Source organism: Parambassis ranga, chromosome 8 (genome assembly GCF_900634625.1).
Source record: "Parambassis ranga chromosome 8, fParRan2.1, whole genome shotgun sequence".
Taxonomy (NCBI): domain Eukaryota; kingdom Metazoa; phylum Chordata; class Actinopteri; family Ambassidae; genus Parambassis; species Parambassis ranga.
In genome coordinates this window covers 14,715,521-14,733,821 of record NC_041029.1, presented here as the reverse complement: position 1 = coordinate 14,733,821, position 18,301 = coordinate 14,715,521, and the positions used below count along the sequence as shown (strand labels likewise).

General features: G+C 46.6%; 2 protein-coding genes and 3 non-coding genes across 5 annotated transcripts; 1 reads left to right on the top strand and 4 right to left on the bottom strand.

Moving 5' to 3' along the window:
• Positions 1–2,758: 2,758 nt before the first annotated feature.
• top3a (DNA topoisomerase III alpha) lies at positions 2,759–10,818 on the bottom strand. The gene is made up of 19 exons (XM_028411570.1): positions 10,585–10,818; positions 9,955–10,014; positions 9,792–9,865; positions 9,639–9,714; positions 9,456–9,564; positions 9,218–9,361; positions 8,953–9,123; positions 8,772–8,872; positions 8,445–8,519; positions 8,269–8,351; positions 7,944–8,154; positions 7,688–7,873; positions 7,473–7,602; positions 6,531–6,644; positions 6,291–6,456; positions 6,063–6,209; positions 5,851–5,973; positions 3,580–4,298; positions 2,759–3,402 (listed from the first exon to the last, which is right to left on the bottom strand). Exons 1-19 carry the CDS (start codon positions 10,816–10,818, stop codon positions 3,242–3,244), a joined length of 3,084 nt encoding a protein of 1,027 aa, XP_028267371.1. The 3' UTR covers positions 2,759–3,241.
• On the bottom strand, positions 6,737–6,825 carry trnay-gua (transfer RNA tyrosine (anticodon GUA)). The gene is given in 2 exon segments: positions 6,737–6,772; positions 6,789–6,825. It is a non-coding gene; the product is annotated as a tRNA-Tyr (tRNA).
• trnay-gua (transfer RNA tyrosine (anticodon GUA)) lies at positions 7,003–7,090 on the bottom strand. Its single transcript is given in 2 exon segments — positions 7,003–7,038; positions 7,054–7,090. It is a non-coding gene; the product is annotated as a tRNA-Tyr (tRNA).
• On the bottom strand, positions 7,318–7,402 carry trnay-gua (transfer RNA tyrosine (anticodon GUA)). Its single transcript is given in 2 exon segments — positions 7,318–7,353; positions 7,366–7,402. It is a non-coding gene; the product is annotated as a tRNA-Tyr (tRNA).
• A 685-nt stretch (positions 10,819–11,503) lies between the features above and the next one.
• smcr8a (Smith-Magenis syndrome chromosome region, candidate 8a) lies at positions 11,504–18,285 on the top strand. The gene is made up of 3 exons (XM_028411572.1): positions 11,504–12,687; positions 13,227–14,975; positions 16,021–18,285. Exons 1-3 carry the CDS (start codon positions 12,086–12,088, stop codon positions 16,478–16,480), a joined length of 2,811 nt encoding a protein of 936 aa, XP_028267373.1. The 5' UTR covers positions 11,504–12,085; the 3' UTR covers positions 16,481–18,285.
• Positions 18,286–18,301: the final 16 nt, after the last annotated feature.

Genomic DNA, 18,301 nt, shown 5'->3' with positions numbered 1-18,301 from the left:
TCCTATTATCTTTCATTCAGGTCAGTGTGTGTATCAGTTTACAGTAAAACTCTGTAACCACACACACACACACACACACACACACACACACACACACACACACACACACACACACGGTCTGTGGTCCACAGTTTCTCTGCACCTGGAACACTTGCATCACTTACGGGCAGTGGGTGTCATGGCAACTGTTTCTACGGTGACGGCAGAAAAGCTGAATGATGATGATGATGACACAGTAGGAAGAGCTGATGAACAGTTTGGGGATGAAGAGTGAGTTGAACTCAGTGACCTCTGACCTTTGACCTCCAAACCTCATTCACAGCTGTACTTGATATTATTACATGATGACATTAAAGACACTGAGTCTGTAGCTCTGATGAAATGCCTTCATTTAATTTAAAATTTAAAGGTGATAAAAATTCAACCGTTTACACTCTAAAAAATTAGTAGTAAAGTTTTAGGAGTAAGAGATTTTTAAAACTCAGTGAGAGTCAGCCAGATTTCGAAACACACGCCCCTTTCTCTCGGAGCTCACCCCGAAGCCACGCCTCCCAATCACATGGACGCGCATTACCTGAAGACGAGCTGCGGTCTGTGACTTCGGCCATCATGCACGCACCTCTCTGGTGCACGCAGAGCAGGAAGAGAGTGACAACCAGCCAATACACCCGGAGGATTGGCTGATGTTTTTAGTGTTTTATAGCTTCCACAGATGATTCATATTCTTCGTATTAAAGCGAAACTGCCGAACTAATTGGTTGCTATCGGATTGTAAAGAGAAGTTACACTAATTTAACAAAAAGTGCATCGGAATGAAATCTCCTAAACTACCATTTTACGTTAATTTTCCTGGTAGGCAAATGTTTTTCTCAGTTGCACAGAATTAGTACCGAGCATGATTCCACCTACACTTCCCAGAATGGCCTTTGACAGTGCGTCACAATTCATGGTAAAAATAAATACAAATTTAACGGGAAAGCTTCGGGCCACTCATGGATGAAACACTTCCACGTGGGGTTCATTGTTCAGCCGTGAAGATTGTGGCTTGTTTTTCTTCTTCACGCTCCAGCCGGTGATTTTTTTATTTTTTTTTAAAGATTCAGGACTGAACTAAGCTGGTCTGATGGCACCAAATGACGTCACAGGGGGAGTTTGGTGAACTCCTTGCAGAGGAGGTGAGTGGTGTGCACCTTTAAGTTCCACCAGGCAGCTCCTTCAATGTTCAGACTTTCAGGGTGTGCTCTGTGGAGCCTGAACGTCCCATCATAATCAGTCAGATGTGTTCCAGTCATTCCTGTGATCTGATCTGATCGGTCTGCTCTGTACTTCTATGCTTCCTATAGGGACCCTGCAGGGACCGTGAAGTGTCGGGATGAGCGCAGCGCAGCGCAGCTTCCCGTAAGTAGGAGGTTATCTCCGGGATTCAGAGCAGAGACACGGCGGTCACATGACTCCTTATCTGCCTGGATACTACAGTAGCTGGAGCTGAGAGTCAGGATGGAGAAAAACAACACGGCAGCACTCCCACCCACATGTGATGACTCACGTATGACTCACCAAACGTGCCGGTAAAGCGACCGGCGCTACTTCTCTGGAATATCAACAGAGAAGAAAAACATTAAGGCAACTCACAGACTCATGCCGGGAATCCAGCGCGCTCCGCTTCCCTTTCCTTTGTCCTGGGGTCCCCGGGGCGGCTCTGCGCAGCGACACTTCTGGGAACCCGAAACCGTCCAAGTCCTGCTGTGCGCGCAGCTATAAGTTACATTTTTATGCAGCATTTGGCATCAATTAGACCCCTCAGTGAGCATTTCTGCAGAAACTGCTGCACATTGCCTCAACCTGCACTGCAAGGAGAGAGCTCTGGGTTCATTTGTACATTTGTGAGTTTAAAGATTGAACACAGCAGAACTTTACACTGACTCACACATGTCCAACAACACCAGATACTAGTTTACCACTACTTTATTTCTAAATGTAACAGCTCCATTCTCTGATTCTACACGGATTTGATGAACGTTTGAGTTGGCTACTCACATGTGGCCAAAAGTATGTGGACAGCCAGCCCCTCCATGATCCTGGTTTCTGTCCAGCCCATTCAAAATCTGAGGAAGTGTGATTTAAGGCTTTCAGGACAGGACAGGACAGATGGGTTCTTCCACAGCAGACTGTGAAGATCATTTCTGTGAGTTTCTGTGTGTAGACAAACACGCAAAGTTTCCATCTACACCATCATTATCTGCTCTACAACTGCAAGTTTGAACTGTTAGTCTGGAAACAGAAACGTTTGTCCATAAAATGTCAGAATACACTGATCGATTAATCACGAGACATCAATTTAATAACACAAGCAATCAGCTGCAGACCTGGTGGACTACAGCATTAAGACTTACACCTGAAACAACTAAAAACAGACTGCACAAGGCGTCCATTTACTTTTGGTCACATACTGTATGTGCAGCAGTGGCTGCAGAAACAAACAGAGTTCTTCTACATATTGCTCCTTTAATAGAAACTGTCCTGACGTTCGGTTTCTTTTTGGGGATTTTCAGCCTGAAGGAATGAAAACTAAGTAAACGAAAACACGAAACATTCAAAACAAAACCAAAAGGAGCTAAAAAACAAAACCCTCAAAATGAAAGCAAAAGCTGACCTGTGCTGACAGACAAGAACATTTCTGTTTATTAGCGTCAGCATGAGGATTCAAATATGCAGAAAACATTCCTTTGTTTCTGCGTTAATGTAGCTTTGCCCAAAACAAATGTATAATAAATAAATCACCCATTAATTAGTCCTCAACTGTCATTTAAATGCACATTTATTTATTCAATATTCTCCAGTAAGCAAAACACTGCAAGCAACACAATTTGATCCAAGGCCAGCGGAGCAACTTTCCAATTAACTGCTGAGCGCTGTCAGGTTACTGTGGTTACAAACACCTACAAGATTTAAAAGCAGTTCAACACTTCGGTGTGTGCTGCATCTCTCACATTGTTTTTTTTTTCCTCCTCCAGCAGCAAAAAGAGCTGAAAACACGTGTCTCTCTCTTATATATATATATATATATATATATATATATATATATATATATGAAGTTTAAAGCTTGACCCTATCACCTTGAAGGAGCACAGTGCAGAGAGGAGGAGGCTTCACAGCTGGGAGAAACTGAAAGTGAAAAATGCCTTCATTTCTCATAGAGTTTATAATAAAGGTTTTTTTACACGTCCACAGAAGTCCACGGTCACCGCTGAGGACAGGTGACCCGGGTGTGTCCCGGCATGTGGCAGATGCCGCAGGTGCGCGGTTTCCTAGCCGCGGGGGGTTTGTTAGCAGCAACGCCTCCCACCGTCTTCTTCACTTTCCTCCCTCCATCTCCACCATTAAATCCTCCACCGAAGCCACCTGACAGAGAACAGAGGAGGTCAGAGGTCACTGCATGTGTGAAACTGTGTGAGGACGCCTCAGGGCCTCAGTGTTGGAACCATCTCTCTTTTAGTCAGACATAATGGAAAGCATTAGCTAACAGCTAAGCTAAGCTAAGCTACCTGCACATGCATGCATTTTGTCATTGAGACGAACCTGGTGGAGGCATGTTCTCGTCAGCCCACTGGAAGAAGCCACACTGCTGCTCTCTGGGTTTCCCACAGGTGTGGAACGTCCGGCCCTTGTTCGGCCCGTCTTTCTGCACCGTGCGGGTCACAGCCACCTCGTTGCAGTTGCACATAATCTCTCGTTCATGATCACCTACGTCCTGCCCTCTGCCTCCTCCCACTGTGTTTCTGTTCCCCAGCGATGGCCTGGGAGGCTGTGAAGTCCGCTGTGCAGGCAGCGCCCCCTGCTGGCTCGGCTGATCTGCCCACAGGAAGAAGTTACAGCTCCCGGCATTGCACTTGTAGAATTGGCGGCCTTGGTTGGGACCATCTTTGCGCACGGTCAGGAGGAGCGCCTCCTGGCCGCAGTTACACACAATCACGTCGCTGTTGGTGCCGACACTCGCGCCACCGCCACCTGGTGGAGGTCTTGGCTGCATTGTCCAAGAGGGCACGGGAGGAACGGACGGGCGAGGATTGGGGTTCAAGGCTCGGGGGGGCCTTGGGGGTGGTGGATGAGGGTCATGTCCTCCTCCTCTTCCTCCTCCTCCCTGTCCTCCACCTGCACTGCCTCCTCCTCCTCCACCTGCTCTCAGGTATTTCAGGTCCAGCACCTCTCTGAGCGTCTCATCACATCCACCAATGCAGCCTACAAATTCCAGAGGCATCATGGGAGGAAGGCTGCCGCGGCGGAACTTGAACTTTAACCTGATGAAGGCAAAACAGAATTCTGACCGAGCCGACAAGAAAAATGTGCAATAAAATAAAACTTTTAGGGAGCTGTCAGGTCCTTCCTTCGGTTTTTTTATTGTTGCATTGGACTGTGTGAAGAACTGATTGTTTTCAACATGTGCGCGTGTGTAAGACAAAAGTTTTACAGCAAGTTGCCGTGGTGACCACTGAGGCAGAAAAGCAACAGTTTATTCCTGCACTCAGCAGCTGAAGTTATTATCCAACAAGCAGAGAAGAGATGCTCACTGAACTCAAAAGAACTCACTCACACACGGATAGTGTAAAGTGCTGTAGCTCAACTTTGAGCTCTGTAGCAGCTCGGTTGCTATGGTAACAGATGCTGGTGTGGAGCACTTTGGCTCGCCTGCTTGCGAGCGTGCCCTATATTTGGACTGAGCTGAGGCACGTGCTCGAGGGGTTATTAACGCCCACTTGTGTAAACAAGAATTTGGACGCATTTCATGCCACTGAGAGCTTCTGTGTTTGTTTGTTTGCACAGCCGAGAGTGCTGAATGCTGAAAGCAACATGCAAACAGAGTCCTAAACAGGGAAGTAAAGTAAAGATTAAACCATTTAAAGCCACCATCACTTCAGAATTATTAATTTTTCAGCAGTGGCTCACGTGGTGCTGTAACAAATCTGAATGACTTCCTGTCAGAAAACTTAACTTCTGACCTTTTTTAACCTCGTGGAGTTTTGCAGTCTTTTACTTCCCTGCAGTTTAAATGTTTCTTTGCTTCTGTTTTTCTGTGTGTGATTTTTTTTTTAAAAAAAAAGCGTGTCTGGCTCTTACCTGGTTGTCGCTCGCATTGCATCAGAGGACATTTGCATAAAATTGAGCACCACTACGGGGCCGACGGGCACCTTTAAATTGCTGTAGTGCAACAGAACTCAACAATGCACAATAAAGTCCAGTTTATGTGTTAAGAAGCTGTTTAACTAGCAGCTCTGTGATGCTGCCTTATCTCATACCTGTTTGTCCGTCTGAGCTGGTGTCATGGGGCTTTCTCCGACATTTTCCTAACTTAACTAATTGTGTAAATAGCCACAAAACAGATCAACATCTGGCAATAAGACTGCCTTTTGCACACACTTGAGATATAGTTGACACATTAGAGCTATTTGTGTCCACAGTGTCTTGCCCTGTCTTACCCCTGCCACAGAAAACACTTGAGTGAATCATGCATAACAGCCTCTGTCTGACCCTCGGTGATGACACACAGCTGTAGCAACATAATCCATCACTGTGTGTACACGGAGAACTACACAAAGAGACATTATATATCAGCTGTTAGCCAGACAGGACATTGCCTCTCAATTAGCCTCCACATGGCCTGTTGCATAAAACCACAACACGCTCAACAATGAGCAGGCAATACTACTCTAACAACAAAATGTAAACAAGGAAGCTTCTGGTACCAAAACCCCATCCAATGCATACAAACACCTGCATATCTGTTTGCATCATAGATAATAACTTTTGGAACCTGCATTTGATTCAATTAACTGTAAAATCGTCAATACTCACATGTGAATGGGCCGAGGCTGACAGGTGGGACAGATGCTGTCGTCTCTGCTGACCTCCAGCACCATGTCTGGGAACCACACTGCTGTCTTACAGGCCGGATACCCCACACAGGACAGGTACTTACTGCAGGGGGCGACACAGAGCAGTTAAGCGAATTAAACAACAGCAGGGAGAAAAAAAAAGGGGGTTAAAAAACATTCATCTCATCTCACCCGTTTCCCTCCCTCTTCTTCTTCAGCACCATGTCCCGACCACAGTGTGGACACTTCCTCACCGGCAGCGGCATCTCCATGTCCTGCTGCTCCACCTCAGTGATCGCCTGAGCTGCCCCTAGATACGGTGTCAGGGCTTCATCTAACCTGAATCAGCAGCAAAAGACGCACAGTGATTTGAATACAGAAGAAACATCAGACACAGAATTACAACAAAAGGCTACCAACTTCTTTGCCTTCCTGACAGACTCGATGAACACTGTCTTGTATTTCTGGATGTGGTGCTGCAGCACGCTCTGTTTGTCCTTCCTGCCCTCTGACACCAGCTTGAGATCCGCCTCCAATTCTGCACGTAGGTTTGGTTTTGACATCTCATAGCCCATCGAGTTATAACCTAAAAACCATATAATGTAGCTGTGTATCAAAGCCTTCAGTATACTGTGTGTGTATATGTGTGTGTGTGCATACCCTCCACGAGTCCCATGCCCAGCTCTCCGGGGAGAAACCTCTGGTCTGCTGTTAGGCCCACATACATGCGACTCTTTATAGTCTCAATGTGGTCTGCATGAGTCGCATCAGTGCCTGTAACATATAAACACAGTTACCACTATATGCTGAGGTAGTGATAGAAATCCAGCATCATTTATGGTACCTTGAAGCAATTAAAAAGATCCTCCTTCGAGCCGGATTTGAACCAGCGACCTAAGGATATCAGTACAAATACACCTACAGTCCTCCGCTCTACCAACTGAGCTATCGAAGGGGTCCAGTTTCAAAAAATCCTTGTGTGTGTGTACGAGTGCCAGTGGAGAGACAAACTGTATAAAGTGCTTCATCTTGTCTAGATTTTGTTTCATGTTTCTTTTGTTTTCATATTTTCTGACCCATAACTGATGCAACAAAAGAGACTGGTCTGATTGATAAGTCGACAAAAAGATCCTCCTTCGAGCCGGATTTGAACCAGCGACCTAAGGATATCAGCACAATCCACCTACAGTCCTCCGCTCTACCAACTGAGCTATCGAAGGGGTCAGGCTGCACTACTTCCTGTGTACACCAGGAGTCAGTAATCACTATGTCCTGACATAAACACATTATGGTGCAACCTCAGCTCAGAAAACACTGACGTGGAGATTGCTCTGCTGGGAAAAATCTGTTTATTATAGCAACATAAAATCCCTTTGCCCAAGCACTTACCACATTGGTGAATTTGTATTATAAGTTATTTGAGTGTTTTTTCTATACAAAACATTACTCCTTCAAGCCGGATTTGAACCAGCGACCTAAGGATATCAACACTCTTCTACAGTCCTCCGCTCTACCAACTGAGCTATCGAAGGGGCCTGTCACACCTTTGCTGGGCACAGTCCACAATTAGTAATGGCTACAGTCAGACAAAGTGATATTTACCAATGCCATGCTTCTCCATCAGTGAGATGAGGTCGGCTTCGGTGAGCAGCTGCGGCGGGCTCGTCTGTCCGTCCACCATCTCAATAGCAGAAGGCTGGAACTGGGAGCCTTGTTCATACACCGGGATCAACTAAAAAACAGATTAATATGACAAACTGCACACAAACAGCAGGAAGTGATTTTTTTGTGAAGCGTTTAGTGTCTGTATGCTGTACCTTTGTGCTCCACCTGTCATATGGGTAAACGTCCAAGTAGTTTCTGGCAATGATCATGAGTCCTGAGGTGGAGAATTTCTCCTGGGCGATGTCTATGTCCACCACCGTCTCCTGCCCCAAAGCATCTTGGGATACACAAGCCAGGAAGTGGCGAACAATGAACTCATACAGACGTCCTTCGTTGCCCTGAGAAAGAAAAGAAACATTTTGTTTTTCTGTCCAAATGTGAGCTTTAGCTGACCTTTTCCTGACCTACCTGCAGCGTGTTGGTGAACTTTGTGGGGTGTATGGGAGGGTGGGCTTGGTCAGAGTTCTTGCCCTGCCGTGGAGTAGGACCACCCGGCTGGTCGAGCACACGCTGGGCAAACGTCCCCCAGTTCGGACTGTGTGTCTGCTGCTCCACCAGAGGAGCGAGAGCCAGGTTCTCGGGGAAAATGTTGGTCTCTGTGCGCGGATAGCTGATAAACCTGAGCGTCGACGGAGTCACACAAACTCTTTTTTACTCATAGATCACGTATCAGAAGGTCATTTTGTAAATAAAAACAAGATCAATTTTGACTGTATGAACCTCACACACTCACCCTTGGGTATAAAGTTTTTCTGCTATTTTCATGGTCTCTTTGGCGTTTATTTTGAGCTTCCGAGAGGCCAGTTTCTCCAGCTCCTGTATGTCAGACAAATGTAGAAGTCTGTTCATAGTCTTTGTGTCTTTGTGTGTGTGTGTGTGTGTGTAGTTGTTTTGTCTTTATTTTCTTACCACAGTGTCTAAAGGCAGTGGCCTCCATTTGCTCTTGGGTTTGCTGGTTACTGAGGTGACTGTTGCTATGGGATTCTGGAAAAGAATAAAATAATATTCTCTTTTCACGTGTGGATTTTGAAGCATATTCATGCAGGTCAGCAGGTTTTGATTGAGCCCTTCTGACACACTATGCTCTGTGGGAACTGGAAAAAACTAGCTAAGTATTATAAGGTATCATCAGGTTGAAAATCAATCTGTGTTTTTCTGTGACAGTTGTGGATTTGTCATCAGATTATAACTAAAATAAACATAGATTCATGGACACAATGACAAACAGGCACACACCTCCATGCAGATCTGATAGAGCACCAGGCAAGCTGTGTGATTGAAAAGACGGTTTCTTTTCCAGCTGAACTCCACCATGTCCTCCTCCACCTCATGGACCACTGAGACAAACACAGACAGGAAACCCTCCATCCTTGTATTCTCATGGTCTTTCAAGTATCTACTTGGGTGAGTTTTGTACCTTTAATCTTGTAGAAAGTCTCGGGTATGAACGCTTGGATAGCTTTGAACCGCTCCACCACAAAGCCCAGAGTGGGGAACTGACAGCTGCCGTATGAGATCAGCTGATTGGCCAAAGACTCTGGAAAGATCTTCTGCAGGCGAAGCGTCTGGAAACGAGTGAAGGATGCACCTGCAGAAAATGAGAACAGGAGACCGAGGCTCACATCAACAGCCTGCAGCTGCCCCTCTGTTCTACGTGACACACTGTCAGAGCGCTACCTCACCTATTCGCAAGTCCAGTTCCTGCCGGACATCAACAGCATCGCTGACGTTAACATCTGGCTCTGTTAGTGTCTCACAGGCTCTCCGAATTGAGTTAGGTGTGATCTCAGAAAACTTTGCCCGAAACAATTGTAAATTGGGCTTCACTGAAAAAAACATTAACTGTTATCCATTCATAGACAAATGCACAGAAATCATCAACTCTATGGCCCAAAACAAACACAAGCTTATTTTCTATACCTGCTTTGCAAACGTCTATGATTTCATAACCGATGTTTTCTCCCTCTCTGTCACAATCAGTCCAGATGATCAAAGCCTGGCACTGCCTCGCCTCCTTCTCCAACGTCCGCTACAGAGAAGAAGAAAGAAAGAAAGAGGTCAAAGAGGACAAAATGAAGGAGTAAAGAAAAGAGGTGAGCTCACCTTAATCTGTATCATGTTATCAGGACAATACTTCTCCACCTCTGCATCAAACAGCAGCACAGGGTTACAGCTGTGCCTTTAAAGAGAAAGTACAAACAATGTCATGATGCAGTGTTCCGGATAATGTGCCAAAGAAACAGTTTTTAAACTCACCATTTCTGGAACGGAGCTTTGAACTCCAGAGCGAGTAAATGCCCCGACACTGATGTCATTGCTACTGATACATTCTGGTGCAAAATGAGAACAGAAATCAGAGACAGTGTGGAGCAAAAAAAACAGGCAGGTGTGTAGATTTGATGTTTTTTTCTCTGCTTACCTGACCAAAAAGATGATATTCAAACTCATATATTTTATTAAACTTTGACATTCCTTCCCTCTAAAAGAGAACACAAAAAATCAGCACTGGAGGAAACTGTAACTGTAACAAGAGTAGAGTCTGCTCTGACACTTAAATCACTACAACTGTGGTTTTGTGTGTCTGTTAGTCGTTATAGTGACCCTGCTCACCACCACAACTTTCATCATTTGTCTGTCAGAGACCATGCTACCTTCTCACATTCTTCTGTAGGGGTATGAGGACACATTTTGGCTGTTGTTGCTGTCAAAAGTGTTTATAATACTTTATTAATCCTTTCATTGTTAATCCATAGTGGCTCATCTAAGACGGTGCTGTTTAACAATGACATTAATATGGATTAAATTTGTGTTTGAGCGACCTTAAATTTGACTTAAATAGATAATTCTCTAGTAGATCGAGTACTAAAGTGGAATGGGACTTGGGGAGGTAAAGGTGCTCAATGGGAAGGTGTGTTATGTTAACTATAATAAATAACTGTGCCAGTGTGAGATGGGCCACAATCCCAACCCTGGTAATCTGTCTCATACATAATAATCTGTCCAGATCACTAATCACTAAAAACTGATTGTTTGTTGTCATGTGACTAACCCTCCTGGCCCTGCCGCCAGACATAATCTCGGAGATCCCCTTCGCTGCATCGTTCTTCTCTGCCACGCAGAGGACCTTCTTGATCTGAGCCCGGTTCCGGATCATGTCTGCCTCCTCCTGTGGTGTTTCGGGACACCGGGCACTCTGAGCTGCACAGAAATACCTCCGCTGGACCCCGAACCGTTGTAGTCCCGAACGAAGCAATGATTTCCCAATGAGGTGCACTACTAACATGCCTGGCTGCCCTCGCTTGGTGCAGCCCTGACCGTCCTCCAGGCAGCTTCAGTGTTGCGGTGTCTCTGTTGCGTTAGCATGTTAGCTGAAGTGGCTACTTAGAGCCATACCCGCTCTAATAAAGTTTTGCAAAGTGCTAAAAAGTAGTCACCAGTGGACTCAGGTCCCCCTCACTAAAGAAACTACTGATCGATAAAATCACCACCACTTATACAAATGCACTTTCTTAAACTTTTACAGGCAGAACTGTTAGCTCTGTTTACAAAATCCGCGCCTGCCTGTCAAAAACTGCCGCAAACAACGTCGCAACACTGTCGTAAAATCCGGGACCGCCGACGTCTAATATAAAACAGAATTAGAATTTTAAAATATAGACAATTTATTTTAATTTTACAATTTCTTTTACATGACAGAAAACTAGAAGAGAATCAATGTTTGTAAAAAAAAAAAAAAAATAAATACAGTAAAAAAGAAATTAAAGAATATCAATACAATAAATAAAAATGTTTAGACCTGTTAAACTGTTTAAATGATAGTGAATTAGTGACTTCTAAGGTTCACAAGTGAAAAGTAAATCAACTTTGCATCAAAATCTTTCAGTATATTGTTCAAGAAATTTCCGTTTTAGGTGGATTTTCTCCAGATGGGCGGAGGATTGATCACCTGACCAGACGACAACCAGCTGGGTAAACATGGCGTCCGTCTTTGGATGTGGACGTTAAATGCATCTCCGCTGTCTGTAAACGGTGTTTCGGTCGCACTTACGGTACAAAAATTAACATTAACGTGATGGACGCGGCGCATGAAGACGTGAGGCGGAGGAGGAGCGGACCCGTGCCCTGATGCTGGTCTTCCTGCGCAGCATGAATGATCTGCTGCCTGCTCGGACTCTGTGACTGGCGCTGGATAATTGCTTTTGTTAACGGAGGCGCTGAGTTGTGTGTCTGGTAAACCTGTCTGCTTTTATTTCTGTGTTAAGGATCAGGTTCAGTGGACTCGTCCCTTGCAGGGGCACAGCTGGATTTTGGGCCCTCTCTGCTGGAGGGCCCCCTCTTTGTAAATAATTGATTTTAATGTGGATAATCTCCACTGCTGGATCAACAGCTCCATTAGCCCCACTGAGAGCAGTGCTGTCTGTACAGTGACAGCAGAATGACTGCACTTTATGCAGCTGCCCTCCGCCTCTGTACTCTGATGGGGTTTTTATGACTGCTGGTGGTGCTGCGATCTGTGTCCTGCTTCTCATGCCTGGCTCAACATCACCACTATGATAGGCTCCCCAGACGTGGTGGCTTTCACTAAAGAGGAAGAGTATGGCCAGTCATATCCTGACCCCTGGCCTCTGCCAGAGGAGTTCTCTGTTCCACTCCACCCGCTGGCTGACTCCAACCCCTGGGCCAAAACCTCCTACGCCAAGTTCACTAAAGACTTCATCCTCATCTCAGAGTTCTCAGAGCAGGTGGGTCCTCAGCCTCTCCTCACCATCCCCGAGGACCCCAAAGTCTGCGGCACCTTCGATCTCAACTACTTCTCCCTGCGCATCATGTCAGTGGACTACCAAGCCTCCTTTGTAGGGCATCCGCCTGGCAGCGGATACCCGCGGCTCAGCTTTGTGGAGGACTCCAGGGTGGTGCTGGGTGACTCAAAGGAGGGGGCTTTCGCCTATGTCCATCACCTTACCCTTTACGACCTGGAGGCGAGGGGCTTTGTGCGGCCCTTCTGCATGGCATACGTCGCAGCAGACGAGAAGAAAATCATGTTGCAGTTCCAGGAACTGTCCCTTCGCTTCTCACAAGCATCAGAGTGTCTGAAGGCTGGAAACAGGAGAGCGTTTGCCAAGGAACTCCAGAGGAAGCTCCGGGACCTCGAGTAAGACTTGGTTAATTTTAATAAACACAATATATTTGAGAATCTATGCCATGTGGGGTCATGAAAAATGAAAATAATGATGTTTTATTTTGACATAATGTGTATGAATGTGTATAATTTCTCCAGGAATTACATATTCTGTTTTATTTCATCATAGTAGATCCTCTGGGCACAATGCATTTCTGTTTTCTAATCTATTTTAAGTAGACTGAATTAAGTCAGCAGGATCCATCCTTGGGGAGCATGAATGTTTCTGTATAATGGTTTTGTCCCCCTGTTGGAAAAAAAAAAGTCCGAACAAAGAGGGTCATTATAGTGAAGTGAAACCGAGTTAATATGTGGCCAATATCCGTGCTTCCTCATTCCTGTTCTTTCCATGCCTCTTCCTGCTTGTGGTAAACTCTGCTGTGGTCTTCTGCTTTCTGGTCAATCAGTAGTCACCCTACGCACTCTCACCTCCTGGGTGGGTGATGCACTGTTGGGATGACTCTGTTTTAAGACATTCGCTGTTTGCTCACTGACCGTTTTGTCGTCCTCAGGTACACTCACTCTGTGCTGCAGCGGGAGGAGGGGCTGCAGAGAGAGGCGGGGCCTCAGCGCATGTACTCCGCCCACGCTGTGGAGAAGGCAAATGAGCTCGCGAATGTAGAGAAGAGCATCTATGAACACCGAGACCTGCTGAAACAGATCAGCTCCTACCACCGCCGTCCACGCCGGGATCCTCACGCCGTCGCCTGCCAGAAATGTATGAGCGAGTGCCTGAGCGAGTGTGAGGTGCTCTTGGACAAATATGCAAAACTCTCCAGCCCCTTTAGTTACAGTGAAAAAGGCAGCAGAGGACCAGAAGGGCAGGTTGACGATCAAAGAGGTGAAGAAGAACCGGAGGAGGATGAAGAAGAGGGGGTTAAACGCAGGCCGTCCTACACGCCACAGCTGATCAAAGCCAAGTCGGCCAAATGTTTTGACAAGCGTCTGAAGACCCTGCAGGAGCTCTGTGATGAGACTTTCTATGAGGCCACCATGGAGCTCCTGAAGGAGACCGAGAAGAGTTTCCGAGGGGACTGGTGTTACTTGCACACCCGCCGCCTGGACAAAGCACTACGCAGGAAACAGAAAGTTGCCAACTTCCTGTTTGAGGAAGACCTCGGTGATGACGATGAAGACGAAATGGGAACACTTAGACCGTTCTGTGCTGTGAACCATGCCATAGACAACTTTGTACTCCTAAATCCGCCTCCTATTGTGCTGGGACCAGAGCCTCTTGAGCTAGATTCACTGGAACCTCCAGACCCAGCCTCTGAGACCAGCCATACTCAGGAAAGTGAGCTTGGAGTTGGGGAGAGCCATCTCGAGTCCTCACCATCAGACCAGACTCTAGAGACCCAGGAGAGCTCAGAGGAGACCAAAGGAAGTGTGAGCAGCGATAAGAGCGGACTGGACCAAGCAGAGAACCTACAGAGTTTGGCTAGTACGAAGTCTGAAGCTCCTGATCCTTATTCTGACTTGACCCCTGACCCTGACCAAAACACTGACATGGAGAGGGAGAGTAGCAGTGACGACATGGAGACCACTGCAGGAGAGGATGAGGACAACGGGGGAGACCAGACACCTGTGTCTTTGCTGGAAGTGGTTTCAGAGCTGGAGGCCAGTAGAGAAGATGAGTATGAGGGAGTGAATGGGTCTGCGTTGCTGGTTCCCATAGACACAGCGTGCTGTATGGCCCAGGAGGGGTTCCTTTATGAGGCCCCAGAGGTGGTGCCTGGTTTGAGCCAGGGCTCCCCGCCACAACCCTGTCAAACCTTAGTGGTCAACCAGGAGCCCCAGGCCCTCCTCCCACTCCAGGATGACTACACTGTGGGATCTCCGTGCTCAGAGAGCCCTGCAGCGGGGCTGGAGCTGCCTGTGGGCCTCCTAGGAGATGCAGTCTCCCGTGCCTCGTTGGAGGATGGTTCAGACTGCACCATGAGTGCTTCCACAGGGTCTGATCGGGCTGCCTCTCCCCTTGGCTACGGGGGAATGGTGACCCTGCGTCAGAGGAAGAAGGCTGGGCAAGGGGCCTTGAGGTTTGTGCGTCAGTACCCCTTCGCCATGCAAGCTCTGTGGTGTCTGCTGAGTGGACGAACGCTGGTGGTGCTTGGGGCAGATGAGGGGAGAGTCCGCCGGCTAGTTGCTGCTCTGGCTCTCTTTGTACCTGCTCCTGGGAAGTGTGGAGAGAGGGTCCAAGCGTGGCTGTCCTGTCCCTTCACCCTGACTGACCTGCAGAGGTGGAAACTCATCGGATTACAGAGGTATGTACCATTTAATTCAAGCTGACAGGCGACTGACGAAAGTCTCCATCAAGGTTTGAATGATGATTGTAGTTAGCATCACACCTTACTCTGCTGTGACTCATCGGGTCTGACTCAGTCCTCGATGACTCACACCAACAACTATACCGCTATTCAACCTTGCACATGTTAATAAATCCCCTTTGTGTTCTTCGACCCAGCTTCTTTATGTCAGCGTGGGCTGTCCATCTATAGCTTTTTTTAAGGTGCTTTGATGTAGAGCCACTCTGGATACATTCGTCATATTGATTATGAAATGCATGGACCCGTTTCATATATTATACTCATTGAGGTCAAGAAATAACTGAGACATAAACATGAGGCAAATTCAATTTGCCACACCCCTGGCAGGCTGACAGCAGGCTCTAATAACCAAACTGATTTATCAAAATAAGGGACAGGAAGGGCATTTCTGGGGTTTGGGGTTTCTCTTTCCTGTAGCATTGTTTGCTATAATGTGTTTGTGAAGCTTACTTTAATCATTAGTCATTGTCAGCTTGCACTGGTTGCACTGATCTAATATTAACGCTGGATATTGGCCACTGTATTTACTAAATTGTGTATTGGATAATGGTGCTGATTAGGGATGTCCCGATCAGGTTTTTTTGCCTCCGAGTCATTCGATTTTGAGTATCTGCCGATACCGAGGTTTCTCTATAAAGGCAAATAGGAACTCAGTCGTTGCAGGACACAGAGCCACCCTGCACAGAAGGCGTTAACTTTGAGAGCCCTAATAAATATATATCTGAGTTCTGATTGGGAGGTAATGTCCGATTCCGATCGAGTCTGAAATCACGTAATCGGGCCCGATTTCCGATCACGTGATCGGAACGGGACATCCCTAGTGCTGATCCATCCTGACTTCTTCACATATAGCAACAACACAGAAAGAGTCAGCTGTTCGGTGTCAGGACTGTCGAGGTCAGAGTGGTACGACCCTGATAATGTTTAATATCAAAGCTGATACCAGTAAACACTGACTGTGTCTGACTTCTGTCCCCCTCAGAGTCGCCTCTCCTGTGGGCTCCAGCATGCTTTACTCGCTCTCCCGCTACAGCCGCTACATCTCCATCCTGGACGTCGACCAGAAGACCTTACGCTGCCCTCCGTATCGGGACCAACTCCTCGCCAACATCGCCGACCACCGCACCTACATCCGCCGCGGCTCCACCTTCTTCCTCCACGTACAGAGCACGCTCTGTCACCTGACGGCCAAGGCCTTCCTGTTCACCTTCACCCACCACCTCCACCTGCCTGTCAGCTTCGCCGAGGGACCAGAGGTCGTGGAGGCCCGCCGGCGCTGCTTCCTGCACGAGCAGCTGGGACTAGGCGAGGAGGACAGCCAGATACTGCTCTACCTCAGCCAGCTCATCACTCAACGGTACCTACAGCCCGACACCGGCAGTAGTGCAGCAGCACCTTGTTTTAGTTTTAACTACACCACCAGCGTTTTATACAAAATCTGACTAAATCTGTGATTATACTGGGGGGGAGGATTCTTACACACAGGAGTCATCTGTGACACTTTTAAAGCCGATCTTAATAAGGTCAGTTTAGTTCCAGGACAGTGCACTGCTTGTTGTTCTATCTGTCCTCCTCTCTGCTGTCCCTCAGAGACAGAGTGTGAATGTCAGCTCAAGTTATTGTCCTGTGTTTTCCACTTCCACACACACTATTTTATCCCAACCCAACATGGCTGTGTGTGTTAGCGTGTTAGCCACCTCACCTCAGATTCAATCACAGCTCTGTGTTAACACTTAGCAGTCACCGAGCGGCTCCAAACTATACGTAAACATGTTTTTCAGGATTACTGTAACACACTCACATATGCTGACATTTTCTGCCCGTCCAGGACAGTTTGTGTGTGAAACCTGATAAGCGGGCTTGTTACAGCTGGCTTTGTGACACGCAACGACCAATCGCTCTGAAATCTGTGCTTTTTAATTTGTTGTTTTGTTTTGACTCACATGCACATTTTTTCAGTTTTTAACACACATTCCTGCAGATGAATGTCCACCGCTGTGAGGCCGGATGTTGGATTTTAAGTGAGGATACATTCCCACAGGCTTCTTTTGTTTTGGGTGTGGGGTGGTGGTGGCGGTGGCGGTGGTGGTGGTGTTGTGATGTGCATGAGGAGGTGTGTTCGCTGTGTGAATTGCATGTCCAAAAACATAGTGGCCATCACATATATTCACCCAGCAGAAGCCAAACAATAAAGCCTGTCATTGCTGGTGAGCATTTCAATAATTACTCACAGAGTCAGGAAGATTTAAAAAAAAATCTACTTAACCTAAATGTATTGAAGTTCACTGTAGTCTTAAAGTTGTGTGAGAGTGTTGTGGTGTCAGCATGAGACTGTCTTGTGCCAGGGTGATCAATGTGTTGGTGAAATTTCTGTTGTTGTATTCAGAGGAACTGACCAGATGCTGAGGACTGCGGAAAATGTGCCATCAAAAAAAACGTTATTTAATGAGTCTTTGCTGTGGGTGCACTATGAACAGAGCTCTCTTGTGTTATTTATTGTTTTAATTTTTTTGTCATGTTGGCCAGTGAAACAACACTGAAGGAGAATCTTAGATTTTAGCTTTTACTGTCACTATGAGGGCTGGTTGAAGTAGCTGGAGGTAGAAGGAGACCTCGTGTTATGTGCAAGCGCAATTTAACTTTGAGGGACTAAGCAGAAAGTTTGAAGTCATGAACTGTCCGACAAATGAACGACATCTGCCTTCTTCATGCGGTCGTCTGCTACCTCAGTCTCAAGGGCTCATCACCTAAGGTGGTCCATGAATAGGAGGGTGGAGGGTGGACTGCGCGTGCACAAAACGAACTTTTCAATCAGCCCTCGTCATTCTGATGGCGCTGCATTTCTGTATCCAAGATGTATTTGTGACTGCATGGTCAGACTTTTATTGTGAAAGGTCAATCAGTGTGGGGTCCAGGCTGCTGTCCTTCCCTCTAACATCACACGTTCCATTCAGCAGCTTTTGGTTTTTAATTTTGCTGCTTTTGATGCCTTTTTGTGTTTAAGTGCTTAAATTAAGACTTTTTTTTTCTGCTCGGATGTTACATCGACTTTTTTTGTAGCTATCATTCCTCTACTGCAGAAAGGTGAATGTAATCTGAATAAGCCATACCACAGTGTGCTTAACTTGTCGTCACTCAGTGTCCTTAAGTTGCCATATGTCTACCTTTTGTATCTCATCACGAGGGGGAGCTGCGCTCATGTCAGCCCTGAACGATGGATTTTAATAAAGCACGATGTGAATGTTGACTTTTATTCCAATAGT